At 48.2% G+C, this 13,363-nt stretch overlaps 1 protein-coding gene across 1 annotated transcript in view; it reads left to right on the forward strand.

Moving 5' to 3' along the window:
* NPHP4 (nephrocystin 4) overlaps positions 1–13,363 on the forward strand; it is a 138,389-nt gene that overhangs the window by 41,896 nt on the left and 83,130 nt on the right. The window contains exon 9 of the mRNA XM_052653950.1: positions 8,655–8,837. Coding sequence (XP_052509910.1) covers positions 8,655–8,837 — 183 coding nt within the window. The remainder of the gene's footprint in view (positions 1–8,654; positions 8,838–13,363) is intronic.

Below are 13,363 nucleotides of genomic sequence, written 5' to 3' on the forward strand. Positions count from 1 at the left end.
GTGATGCCATCCAACCATCCCACTCTCTGCTGCCCTTTTTTACTCTTGCCTTCAGTCTTTCCCTGGTGGCTCAGATGGTAAAGCATCTGCCTATGATGCGGGAGACCCGGGTTTGATCCCTGGGTCAGGAAGATCCCTTGGAGAGGGAAATGGCAACCCACTCCAGTACTCTTGCCTGGAAAATCCTATGGGTGGAAGAACCTGGTAGGCTACAGTTCATGGGGTCGCAAAGAGTTAGACACGACTGAGTGACTTCACTATCACTATCAGTCTTTCCCAGCATCAGGGTCTTTTCCAGTGAGTCAGCTCTTTGCATCAGGTGGCCAAAGTACTGGAGCTTCAGCTTCAGCATCAGTATGATTTTGTGGGGAATACAGACATTCAGTCCATGACATCACGTAAATGCTAAAACATGTTTTGATGTAGTTAAATGTATCGGTCTCTTCTTCTCTTGCATCTGGGTTTTGAGTCATAGTGAAAAAGCCGTTCCCTGCTCCTGTAGAAGAAGTCATCCATGTGTTCTCCTAGTAGAGGCGGTTTCCATTTTTATGTTTAGGTCGCCTTTGTGGTGTGAGGAATAGGTCTAATTTCATCTTTGTACAGTGGCTGTCCAGTTGTAGCATCAAGTAAGTTGATGCTACTTATTAGAAGTCCTTTGTGCCCAGTGATTTTAGCTTCTCTCAGTCATACAGGAGATCTCTGTTTACACTTGGAGGAGGAAATGGCTGCCCACTCCATTACTCTTGCCTGGAGAATCTCATGGACAGAGGAGCCTGGCGGGCTACAGTCCGTGGGGTCGCAAAGAGTCGGACGACTGAGGGACTGAGCACACACACACTCCCCTGCTCCTAGACCATTGCTCCGCCCGGGGCCGCTCTGTCTGTTCTGTGCTGGGAGCATAGTGTGGTGGTGCGGGCCCCGTGGCTGCTGGGTCACTCGCTGGTGCAGCAACCTGCAGCCCCTCCCCTTCACGGCTCCTGTAGCTCTGCCCACATTTGCTTTCCCCAGAGAACCTCAGTATCAACAGGTCCAGCTCCATAAAGAGAGTTTACTGATGTTTTTTGGGGTACATTAAATTGATTAATTAGAATCGACATGTTGTGGAAGTTGTGATGTCATAACTGGGAAGAAGGGAAGTCTTTCTGCTTGTCCGCTTCTGTTTTTGTGTCTTTTGGGGGTGATTTTAAAATAGGATTGTTTGTGCCCAGTTGTGTCTTACTCTTTGCAGCCCCATGGACTGTAGCCTGCCAGGCTCCTCTGTCCATAGGATCTCCCAGGCACTACTACTGGAGTGGGTAGCCTTTCCCTTCTCTAGGGGATCTTCCCAACCCAGGGGTCAAACCTGTGTCTCGTGCATTGGCAGGCAGATTCTTTACCATTAGCGTGGCCTGGGAAGCCCCCACATGGGTTTACAGTGTAGATTTTAAACAGCTTGAATAGCTCTTACTAAGTTTATTCACAGATATTTAATTTTTGTGCTGCTGTTTTAAGTGGAATTTTCTCTCCCATGTATTCTAACATAACACCACGGGTTTTCTTTTTGTGCACAGTCATTAAGCAGTACTGTTTTTTATTTTTTTAAATATTCATTTATTTGACTATACCGAGTCCTAGTTGCAAATGTGGGATCTTTAGCTGTGACATGTGGGACCTAGTTCCCTGACCAGGGATGGAACCTGGGCCTCCTTGTGCTGGGAGTGCAGAGTCTTAGCCACTGGTCCATGGGGGAAGTCTCCCTCACTGTGTTTTAAATTACACTTTATTTTGATGTCATTACAGATTCACATGCAGTTGTAAGAAATAAGCAGAGTGATCCCATGTCCTTTTTCCAGTTGGCCCCAGTGGTAAAGCTGTCTTTTGGCCTCAAGTCCAGGTGGCCCACTTCTTTCAGGTCTTGTGTGCTCTGCACAGCTTCTGCCTGGCTGACCTTGGGGCTGCTCCCCTCGACCCTCTCCTCTGTGTCCCCCACGCCTGCCCTGAGTGTTTCTGTGTTGTCCATTCCCCTCTCACTGTGCTCGGAATTTCTTGGTGCTCTAGGGGTGGAGTGCTGTAGGCTGTGGGCAGCTTTAATTCTTCCCCCAGTGCAGGCCTTCTCCTGAGACCCCTAGGAGCCCTTCATAGAAAAACTAGGACTGGCTTTCATTCCCAGGGGTAGTTGCTACACTTACATCCCAGGCTGTGGAGTTCCCTGCACTGAGGTCACAGCTCTGTGGAGTAGAGGGGCCATGCCCATGGGAAGGGATGCCAGGTTGCCAAGCCTGAGCCCCATTGTCACTGGCTCTGTAGGACCCAGTGGGAGATACGGGGAGGGAAGCAGACCCAGGCACAGGTTCTCTGGAGAAGCAAATGCAAAGGCCCTGGGGTAGCCACATGCTAGTCTCTGGGCTCCAGACTCTGAAGGGCAAGAGGTTGCCCACCTGTCTACCTCACCACTCCCAGCCCAACTCATGATGGTTTCCCTGTTAACTCCTTTCAAGGTTTGTTGAGTTGATACTCTTTTTTCCAAAGAGGACTAGAGTGTTACGAGTCCTTTAGCCAGCATGCAGAGTAATTCTAGGTTGTAGAACTTCCTTAAAACCATACCCCATTGTTTTTCATTGCACATGTGTATGTTTAAAAGTAATTACTGTACTCCATAGAAGGAAATGAAAATATTGCCTGCCAAGTGATTACTGTGCTTTTAAGTGACTCTGCGTATACTGTGTCGTATACGAGCAGATTAAACGACTTTAATTACACGTCCTTAGGTTTCCTTTTCCAGCCTGGATGTGTGGGGAGGAAATTATTCTGCAGCAGCTGCTGAGTTCACTATGTGTCTAGTTTGAAAAAGGTTTTGGCATATAATCAATCCATTTCTGGAAGGAATGACTTTGGGCTGATGGTATGTGGTCAGTGAGCCTTCTCTTTGCCTGGTGGTCCTGGGGGCCTTGTGCTCCTTGGCAGGAAGGAGGACAGAGACCCTGGTCCTAAGTGCCCGTTTCTTTTCTAACTCTGCCTCTTGGATGGGTTTCAGGCTCTCAGGCCTTGTGAAGTTCTCAGTGGTCAGGCACCCAGGGTGCTATAAGGAGGACATGGAAACAGTCACCTTAACCTTAGGTGTTACCGGTGGCCCAGCCCTGAGACTCCAGAGTTGCCAGCTGCCCATGTGGGCCAGCCTGGCTTCCATGTGGCTGGAAGCATCTTGGTCTGTGCTGCTGGGGTCAGGCCTGGGCCCACCCTCTGTGGGCGGCTGCAACCCCTCTGTGGTTGGCATTTGTGAGCTGTGCGGAGGGTCACGTGGGCATGTGGTGGACACCTCAGAAGGGGCCTGTGCCCACCTGGGCTGGGCTGCCTTCTGCCCAGCTCCTCTATCTGTCCCAAGGTTCCTAAATCTCTCTCTGTCTCTCAGCTCTCTTATCCCCTGCCTCCCATCCTGCGATGGGCCTGCTGTTGGGGATGTTTGGACACCTTCTGACATCGCAGTTTGCTTTTCTTGTTTGTGTTCATCAGGGGCCCTGGTGTGGCCGCCCCCATTGAGGGGGGTCAATTCTGTCTCTGGAGGTGGCCTTAGGCCAGGGGAGCCCCCACCCATGGGTGCCCCATCACCTCTGCAATGTGTTTCTGGGCTTTGGACTGTGGTACCCAGAGCTGGCATGGAGGGGGCTCAGCAGGTGACACGAGGCCCCGCCAGGAGGAGAAAGTTCTCGCTGAAGATCTAGACAGTAGTCAACCTTGTGAAACATCCAGAAATGTTTACCTGCCTCGAGGGGAGTTCTGACCTGGTCTGGGGACAGAGGCCAAGAGGAGCCCCTCCCTCAGTCTCCTGGGGTGGCCTGAACAGACTTCCCCGAACGACTTGGCTTAAAATAGCAGATACCTATTCTCTCACAGTCCTGGATCCAGAATCGATTCCATTTGGCCAAAATCGAGGCATCGGGAGGGGCTTGCTCCCTCCAAATGCTCCAGGGACCATCCTTCCTGCCTCTCCTAGGTTTCATTCCTGGGCTTCGACAGCATTGCTCCAGCCCCTGCTTCTGTCTTCACATGACCTTCCATCTGTGCGTCTCCCTCTGTTTTTCTGTCTCAGGTCTCTCTCTGTCCTGCTTTTGTCTAAACACCTGTTACTGGGTTTAGGGCCTCCCTGGATCACTAGGTCTCATCATCTCATGGTACTCAGTTACCTCTGCGTGGGCCTTTTCTCTGAATAAGGTCACAGTCACAGAGTCCAGGGGTTGGGGAGTGGACATGCCTTTTGGGAGCCACCGTTCAGTCTGTTCTGGGGACCTTGAGTTGCAGCATCTCCAGGGGTCAAATGTCCATGTTCTGTGTGCCCCATGCCTGGTGAATGTCAGCATGCACTTCTGTTCCATGGCAAACCTGACTGGTGAGCCAAGTGTATTCCTTTGGCCTTTTGTGTGTTGTCTTCTACTGTAACTGAAAATGTGAATGGGAACAATTCAATGTGTGTGTGTGGGTTTTTTTTTTTTTTTTTTTTTTTTTACAATTTGCATGAAATCAAACCTACTTTGACAGAATAAGATACTTTAAAGTAACAGATTTGATCTCACCCACTAGATTCACAGACAGGAAGAGGTTTGTCACGTTGACGGATGAAATACCACTCTTGCTCTGCCCACCTGCTTGGCTGCACCTGGCCTTGTCCTTGAGCTGGGGGTGGGAGTTGGGAGTGTGGGCTTAGGGAGGGTCTTGTTTTCAGGCATCACCCTGGCCTGTTGGGAGAGAGTACAGACTAATAAAGGGTCAGTGGATTGCCACCAAGCTGTTGTTTCGCTGACGGAGTGAGCCATAACTCTCCCTTCTTGTTAGAGATGTTGAAACAAATTGTGGGAAGTGGCTATTTGTTTATCTGACATCTGCTTCACACAGAGAAACACTGTATAGACCAAGGACAAGAAAATCAACAGAAAGCATGAAACTAGGAAGCTGGGGATCGGTTGCTGCTTTTGAGAGGTTAAGCCAGAAGGGACTGGCACAAATAGCATGAAACCGGGGGCATGAGTTTTATTTTAACTTTGATCCTGTAGTAAACTTATGAATTTGGGGGAGATGGCTATTTACAAAAGTAGTATAGGTATCGCTGAGTCCTTATAGATTTTTCCTCTGGCCAGTTTTGTGAATACATTTAGTATTTTTATTTTTAATATATTGTGATGGTATTCCTTAATTTGGCTGTTAAACTTTTTCTCCTTTATTTATCTAGTTGGCTGCACTGGGTCTAAGTTGCAGTACATGGGGTTATCTATTTTCTTTGGAGCCTGCAGGACTTTAGTTGTGGCAGGTGGGATCTAGGTCCCTGATGAGGGATTGAACCTGGGGCCCCCCTGCATTGGTAGCATGGCGTCTTAGCCACTAGACCATCAGGGAAGCCTGTATCGTTTATTTTTTAAAAAGCAGTGGATTTTTTTTAGCAGCTTTTCGCTGATAACACTGTGGTTGCTCAGGGCCGTTTTATTCTGTCACGCGGCTGAGGGATGGGAAGGGCAGGTGCCCTCTGTATATTTGACAGACATCAGAAGTGCATATTTGACACTGGAAGTGCGGCACACAGACTCACACTTAGGATTCTTACTTGGTTGGTTCTTGGCTTGTGTTTCCAGGATGTGGGGTTTTGCTCATTGAATTGACCCAAACCCCTGCTCAGCCCTGTGACTGTGCAGAACACGGCAGAATCCTAACCCGTGGTCTGAAATGGGTTTGGCTCCAGTAAAGAATCAGAAGAGGCTGAAGTGGGTGGTTTGAGGTCCAGTTACAAGGGGGCCTCAGGAAAGAGAGGTTAATTCACAGGCAGACACTGATTCTGGATGTTCCCCACATGGATACAAAGGAAGTGATGGGATGGGCTGTCATCTGGAGCAGTCTGGAAAGACCGACTTGGATGAAACTTGAACTTCCTGTTCTCTCCGCCCCACTGCTTAGTTCCCCAACCAGGGATCGAACCCACACCCCCGGCAGTGGAAGTGTGGACTTTCAACCTCTGAACCGCCAGGGAAGTCCCAGCGCTTCCTGTTCCGTATTGTGTGCACACACCCTCTGCTGAGGTCTCACGCAGTTGACCGTCAATTCATGTGTTGGATTCCAGCCAGAGTCCTTGTGTGTGTATGTGCCATCTGCCTTGAACCTGAGTGCACTCAAGTCCTGGCTGTGACAGTGACACACGACTCACTTGTGTCCAGTCAATCCATCCAGGGTCTGTTGGGAGCCCAGGGCACACTGCTAGAGCCTTCCTGGGCTCCGTGGTCCCAGACACAACTCAGGTCAAAGGATTCCCATTGGCATCGCCTTTCCTTGGGGACCCTCCCCTTTCCTGGGGACCATTGCAGACAAGTCTTGGCTTTCACTCCTTTTGAGAGTCTGAGACCCTCTCCTTGCAGGCTGTCTGCTTCCCTGTGACCACGGCCTGAGTTGGAGGGCTGCTGGGTTAGCTCACGTGGTTGGTGGTCAAGAGGGATGGAGGGCTGTTGGTAAGGAACCATCCAGTCCTTTGCTCTCCAGTGCCCATGGGTGTGGAGGAAGATGCTGAGTTCAGGAGGAAGATGCTTAGTTCGGTACTGATCAAGGTTCTTGGCCTTCCCTGATCAATAGAAATTGATCAGAGACCAGACAGGAAATCCAGGCAAAGCTTTATTGTGGTTTTGGCTGGTTGCACGGGAGTGAGAACAAGCAACAATTTCTCTTGCTTGTTCCCCAAGGACCGGGTGAGCTGGTTCATTTTATGGGGTGAGGGTCAGAGCAGGTCTAGGGGTCAGGCTGGAGGAGTGGCTTAGGTGGTTTGCTCACCCCTTGGTGGTGGTTTGCTCACCCCTTGGTGGTGGTGTGTGCAAGGGGCGTGAGTAGTACCCTGTTTTTGCTCCTGGCGTTTTGCAAGTGGCAGTTGGGTTTTTGGTCTTTTTGTATCTAGTCTATAATTTGCCCCAACTGTGCATGCATGCAGCTGTTTTTTAGTCCCTTATAGTTTCTTTGTATTTTGTTGCTGGAGGAGAGGTATGTCCAGATGTAAGCGCTGCAGCCAAGGGTCTCAGGTCCCAGGTCCAGGCCCCAGCCTTCTCACGACCATGTTCCATTTCACACCTGCTGCCTTCAGGTGGCTTCTCCCCGACATCCCCAGGGAGGCTGGGAATCTTGGTTGGAGGTGGGTGTGGCTGCTGCCCCGAGTCTGGGCTGTCAGTCTGACTTTGGTTGATGCTACTGGGCTCTTGGGGTGGAAAGCGCTGTTCCCGGGCTCCCATCTTACCCGCTGTTGTCATGTGCCCAGTGGCCTCTGGTTGGGAAATGGCCTTCCTGGGGGTACTGATATGTCTTCTGCCAGGGAATGAGCCAGTGTCTCTGGAGCTGCCATAAGTGGGTAGATCATGAGTCTTGTTGCCCAGCTGAGCAGGAAGGTCAGGACCTGACCAGGACCCACTCCGAGTTCCACTTTATTCTTGTTTCCTTTTGAATAATGGACGAAAGTGGTTTCTTTAAAATACCACTGACTCAAGCCTTGAAACCATATTTGTGAAAATGGCTTTGTCTGAAGGTGGAGGCTAATTCTGGGGAGGGGCGTCCTAGCATTGTCCTCCCTTTCATCTGGCCAGTGATAGAGTCAGTGAAAGAAGGTACAGCATGAAACATTTGGCCTGGGTAATTTCCTAGTTACATACAAGCTATATACATAGAACATACAATGAGGAGCTGAAACTTGGCTGGAGAAAGTGTGTGCTAAAACCCTAAATGGAATGTGCATGTATATTCTTCATTATTTTATGAGGTGTCTCATTACTAACACAAAGTGCCATTCTTGGTGTTTTATTCATGGATCTGGGTGGATGTTGAAGTGCAGAGTGTTTGAAAACCTGCAGAAGATGTGGTACATGTATACAATGGAATATTACTCAGTCAGTAAAAGGAATGAAATTAGGTCATTTGTAGAGACGTGGATGGACCTAGAGTCTGTCATACAGAGTGCAGTAAGTCAGAAGGAAAAACAAATATTGTATATTAATGCATATATGTGGAATCTAGAAAAAGGGTTCAGATGAACCTATTTGCAAAGCAGAAATAGAGACACAGACTAGAGAGTGGTCCTGTGGACACGGGCTGGGGGAGGGAGGGTGGGGCAAACCGGGAGAGTGGCATTGACATATAGACGCCACCATGTGTGAAATGCGCAGCTGGTGGGGACTTGCTGTAGAGCACAGGGAGCTCAGCCCAGTGTGAGCTCTGTGATGATCTCGAGGTGTGGGATGGGGCGAGGGGAGGGAGGCCCTAGAGGGAAGGGATACATGTATACATGTAGCTGGTTCACTTTGTTGTATAGCAGAAACTAACAAGACATTGTAAAGAAACTATATTCCTAAAAAGCAAGAAAAGGAAGCCTGTATAAAGATCTTGTGAAAGAGGAGGAATCATAAAGGCAATGTTGGTCTTCAGGAGGGTCCTGGTTACACTGGGGCGGGGGCAGGGAGGGTCTCAGAATCAGAGGCTGGCTTCCCTGCCCACTCTGAGCCACCGATGTGGTGCCACATCCTCCTCTGTGGTGGGCCTTCTTTTCGTGATGACCCCCTGCCTTGCTGAGCTGCCCCGTGGTGAGATTTTCCCGGGAAAGCACTGTTGATTCCCCCACCCATGTGGGTTTGGTGACAACCTATGACCCATATGCTTTGCTTCCATTCCAGGCAGCTTCACTCACCTCCTTGTCCAGCCTGGCATGTATGCACATGGTTCGCTGGGCTGTCTGGAACCCCTCGCTGGAAGCCGGCTCCGGGCGGGTGATGTTACCTCTCCAGGGTGGCATCCAGTCCAACCCTTCGCACTGTCTGGTCTATAAGGTACCCCCAGCCAGCATGAGCTCCGAAGAGGTAAATGTTAGAGACCCCATAAGTGTGATTGCTTTCTACATGCTTCTATCAAGTTCATGCATTTTCAACAGCAGAGCTGACAAATAACGTTTGTCAGTGTTTCATGAGCAGTATTTTTTCAGGTCACAGATTTGCCCTTAAAAAAATAAGTATGATTGCTGAGTCATAATCAGAAACACACATTACCATATGCAAAATAGATAGCCAGTGGCAATTTGCTGTAGGACACAGGGAGCTCAAACCTGGTGCTCTGTGACAACCTAGAGGGGTGGGATGGAATGGGAGGTGGGAGAAGGGGTTCAAGAGAGAGGGGACATATGTATACCTATAGCTGATTGTATGTATGGCAGAAAACAACACAGTATTGTAAAGCAGTTATCCTTTGACTAAAAACAAATTAAAAAAAATGACTAAAAAATGATGGCAAGATAAAAAAAAAATTAAAAAAAGAAAAAATATAAATGTGACTGCTGAATTATAATCAGTTTTGTGGGCTTCCCTGGTGGCTCAGAGGTTAAAGCGTCTGCCTGCAATGCTGGAGACCTGGGTTCGATCCCTGGGTCGGGAAGATCCCCTGGAGAAGGAAATGGCAATCCACTCCAGTATTCTTGCCCAGAGAATCCCATGGACAGAGGAGCCTGGTGGGCTACAGTCCACGGGTCGCAAAGAGTTGGACATGACTGAGCGACTTCACTTTCACTTTGACCTCCCTGAAGGTGGTGTTTTTTCTGGGGTCTTATTGTGCCCCTGCTTATGTATCCATTTCTCAAGGTGGCCTGTGCCTCTTATTTTTACACAGAGAGCCACGAGATCCACTTCTGTGCTTTTTAAAATGCCCTCTTTTTTTAAAAATTATTTTTTATTGAAATATAGTTTAATTACAATATTGTATTAATTACTGCCATATAGCAAAGTGACTTGGTTACACATATATATACATTGTTTTGCACATTCTTTTCCACTATGGTTTATCACAGAATACTGAATATAGTAGGAGAAGGCAATGGCAACCCACTCCAGTACTCTTGCCTGGAAAATCCCATGGCTGGAGGAGCCTGGTAGGCTGCAGTCCATGGGATCGCTAGGAGTCAGACACGGCTGAACAACTTCGCTTTCACTTTTCACTTTCATGCATTGGAGAAGGAAATGGCAACCCACTCCAGTGTTCTTGCCTGGAGAATCCCAGGGAGCCTGGTGGGCTGCCGTCTATGGGGTGGCATAGAGTCGGACATGACTGAAGTGACTTAGCAACAACAGCAGCACTGAATATAGTTCCCTGTGCTACTCAGTAGGACCTTGTTGTTTATCCATTTTATATGTATCAGTCGCATCTGCTAACCCTAAACTCCCAGTCCTTCCCTCCACCCATCCCCCACCAATCACAAGTCTGTTCTCTGTTTTGTGATTCTGTTTCATAGGTAAGCTCATTTGTGTCATAGTTTGGATTCCACATGTAAGTGATATCATATGGCATTAGTCTTACTCTTTCTGTCTTTCTTCACTTAGTATGATCATCTCTAGTTGCAGCCATGGGGTAGCAGATGGCGTTATTCCATTCTTTTTCAAGCCTGAGTACTGTTCCGCTGTGTATATGTGCCACGTCGTCTTTATCCACACCTCTGTGGCTGGACATTTAGGTTTCTGTGTCCGGGCTGTTGTGAATAGTGCTGCTATGAACATAGGGATACGTGTATCTTTTTGAATTACAGTTTTCTCCATATGTTTGCCCAGGAGTGGAAGTGCTGGATCATATAGTAATTCCATTTTCAGCTGTCTGAGGCACCTCTGTACTGTTTTCCACAGTGGCTCCATCAGCTTTATTCCCACCAGCAGTAGAGGAGGGTTCCCTTATAAACAAGCCCTCTTGAAATGTTTGCACACTGGAGGCTGTGTCTCATGTGCACAAGGCTGGAGTGGGAGCTGGGCACTTGGCATCCCCCTGGCTGGTCTTTGTGGCTCATGACTTATGCTCACTCAACCTCGACTCTCTCTAGCTGTGTCCAGAGGGGAGGGACCACAGCAGAACTTAAATAAATCCATTTTGAAATGAAACTTTCTCTGATCCCCACTGTAGAAAGTAAACAGAAGTGGGGCAGGGCCCGTGGAAGCATGTTTGTGTGTGGGTCTCACCCCGTGGGCTCCCCTGGCCTGTTGGCAGTCCTGCAGGGTGGGGAGCAGGGACCCCGGGACACAGATGCTGGGTGACATCCCTGCTCTGGCTGACGTCTGGGTCCTTCTGACACTAATGGGTCATGGCAGGGTTTCTGCCTGGGTGTGTGTTTTATTCTTTTGCTGACATTCCTGAAATACGCCTGTCCTGTCTCAGCAGATCAAATGGTAGCCTTCTAGGACTCAATTGGCTCATTTTTCTTGGGTAAAGGACCATACCTGTTATTTCGGTATGTCATTCGTGTGCTGACTCCAGTGACAAGCATCAGATCCAGTGTTGTTATTTATGATGTGGATCATGCCTTGGGGACCTGAATCAGCGAGCAGCTGGTCATGCAGCTTCTCTTATTATAGGAATGTCCCTCATTACAGGACCACATTTTGCTGCATTCCCACATGGTCTGGTTTCAGCCCTTATTATAAACTTGCCATTAGAAATCCTGAAGCTACTGCCGTATTCTCATTCTCTTTTGCTGTGTACGTACCTATGTGAATAAATCCTTATTCTGTTTACTTTTAGCCTTCTCATGTCCACTACATTTCCTTTGCTTTTTAAGTGTGTAAACTATATTGGAACATAAGTGTTGTGAAGGTTGGACTATCTCAAGGTCACAAATGTATCAAATACCATCACCTTCCATGAGGAATATCACTTCTAATCAGGGTTTCTCCACTCAGCACTGTCAGCATTTGGGGCCAGACTGTTCTTTGCTGTGGGTCTGTCCCAGGCACTGCCCTGGAGGATGTCCAACTGCATTGCTGGCCTCCACCCACTAGAGGCAGTAGTGCTCCCCCACCCCAGTTCAGTTCAGTTCAGTTGCTCAGTTGAGTCCGACTCTTTGCGACCCCATGAATCGCAGCACGCCAGGCCTCCCTGTCCATCATCAACTCCTGGAGATCACTCAAACTCACGTCCATCGAATCCGTGACGCCATCCAGCCATCTCATCCTCTGTCATCCGCTTTTCCTCCTGCCCCCAATCCCTCCCAGCATCAGAGTCTTTTCCAATGAGTCAACTCTTCACATGAGGTGGCCAAAGTACTGGAGCTTCAGCTTTAGCATCATTCCTTCCAAAGAACACCCAGGCCTGATCTTTAGAATGGACTGGTTGGATCTCCTTGCAGTCCATGGGACTCTCAAGAGTCTTCTTAACACCACAGTTCAAAAGCATCAATTCTTCGGCACTCAGCTTTCTTTACAGTCCAACTCTCATATCCATACATGACCACTGGAAAAACCATAGCTTTGACTAGACGGACCTCTGTTGGCAAAGTAATGTCTCTGCTTTTCAATATGCTATCTAGGTTGGTCATAACTTCCCTTCCAGGAAGTAAGCGTCTTTTAATTTCATGGCTGCAGTCACCATCTGCTGTAATTTTGGAGCCCCCAAAGATAAAGTCTGACACTGTTTCCACTGTTTCTCCATCGATTTCCCATGAAGTGATGGGACCAGATGCCATGATCTTCGTTTTCTGAATGTTGAGCTTGAAGCCAACTTTTTCACTCTCCTCTTTCACTTTCATCAAGAGGCTTTTTAGTTCCTCTTCACTTTCTGCCATAAGGGTGGTGTCATCTGCATATCTGAGGTTATTGATATTTCTCCCGGCAATCTTGATTCCAGCTTGTGCTTCTTCCAGCCCAGCGTTTCTCATGATGTACTCTGCATGGAAGTTAAATAAGCAGAGTGACAATATACAGCCTTGACGTACTCCTTTTCCTCTTTGGAACCAGTCTGTTGTTCCATGTCCAGTTCTAACTGTTGCTTCCTGACCTGCATATAGGTTTCTCAAGAGGCAGGTCAGGTGATATTCCCATCCCTTTCAGAATTTTCCACAGTTGATTGTGATCCACACAGTCAAAGGCTTTGGCATAGTCAAGAAAGCAGAAATAGATGTTTTTCTGGAACTCTCTTGCTTTTTCCATGATCCAGCAGATGTTGGCAATTTGATCTCTGGTTCCTCTGCCTTTTCTAAAACCACCTTGAACATCCGAAAGTTCATGGTTCACATATTGCTGAAGCCTGGCTTGGAGAATTTTGAGCATTACTTTACTAGCGTGTGAGGTGAGTGCAATTGTGTGGTAGTTTAAGTATTCTTTGGCATTGCCTTTCTTTGGGATTGGAATGAAAACTGACCTTTTCCAGTCCTGTGGCCACTGCTGAGTTTTCCAAATTTGCTGGCATCGAGTGCAGCACTTTCACAGCATCATCTTTCAGGATTTGAAATAGCTCAACTGGAATTCCATCATCTCCACTAGCTTTGTTCGTAGTGATGCTTTCTAAGGCCCACTTGACTTCACATTCCAGGATGTCTAGCTCTAGGTGAGTGATCACACCATCGTGATTATCTGGGTCATGA

The sequence above is a fragment of the Budorcas taxicolor genome, chromosome 16 (assembly GCF_023091745.1).
Source record: "Budorcas taxicolor isolate Tak-1 chromosome 16, Takin1.1, whole genome shotgun sequence".
NCBI lineage: Eukaryota > Metazoa > Chordata > Mammalia > Artiodactyla > Bovidae > Budorcas > Budorcas taxicolor.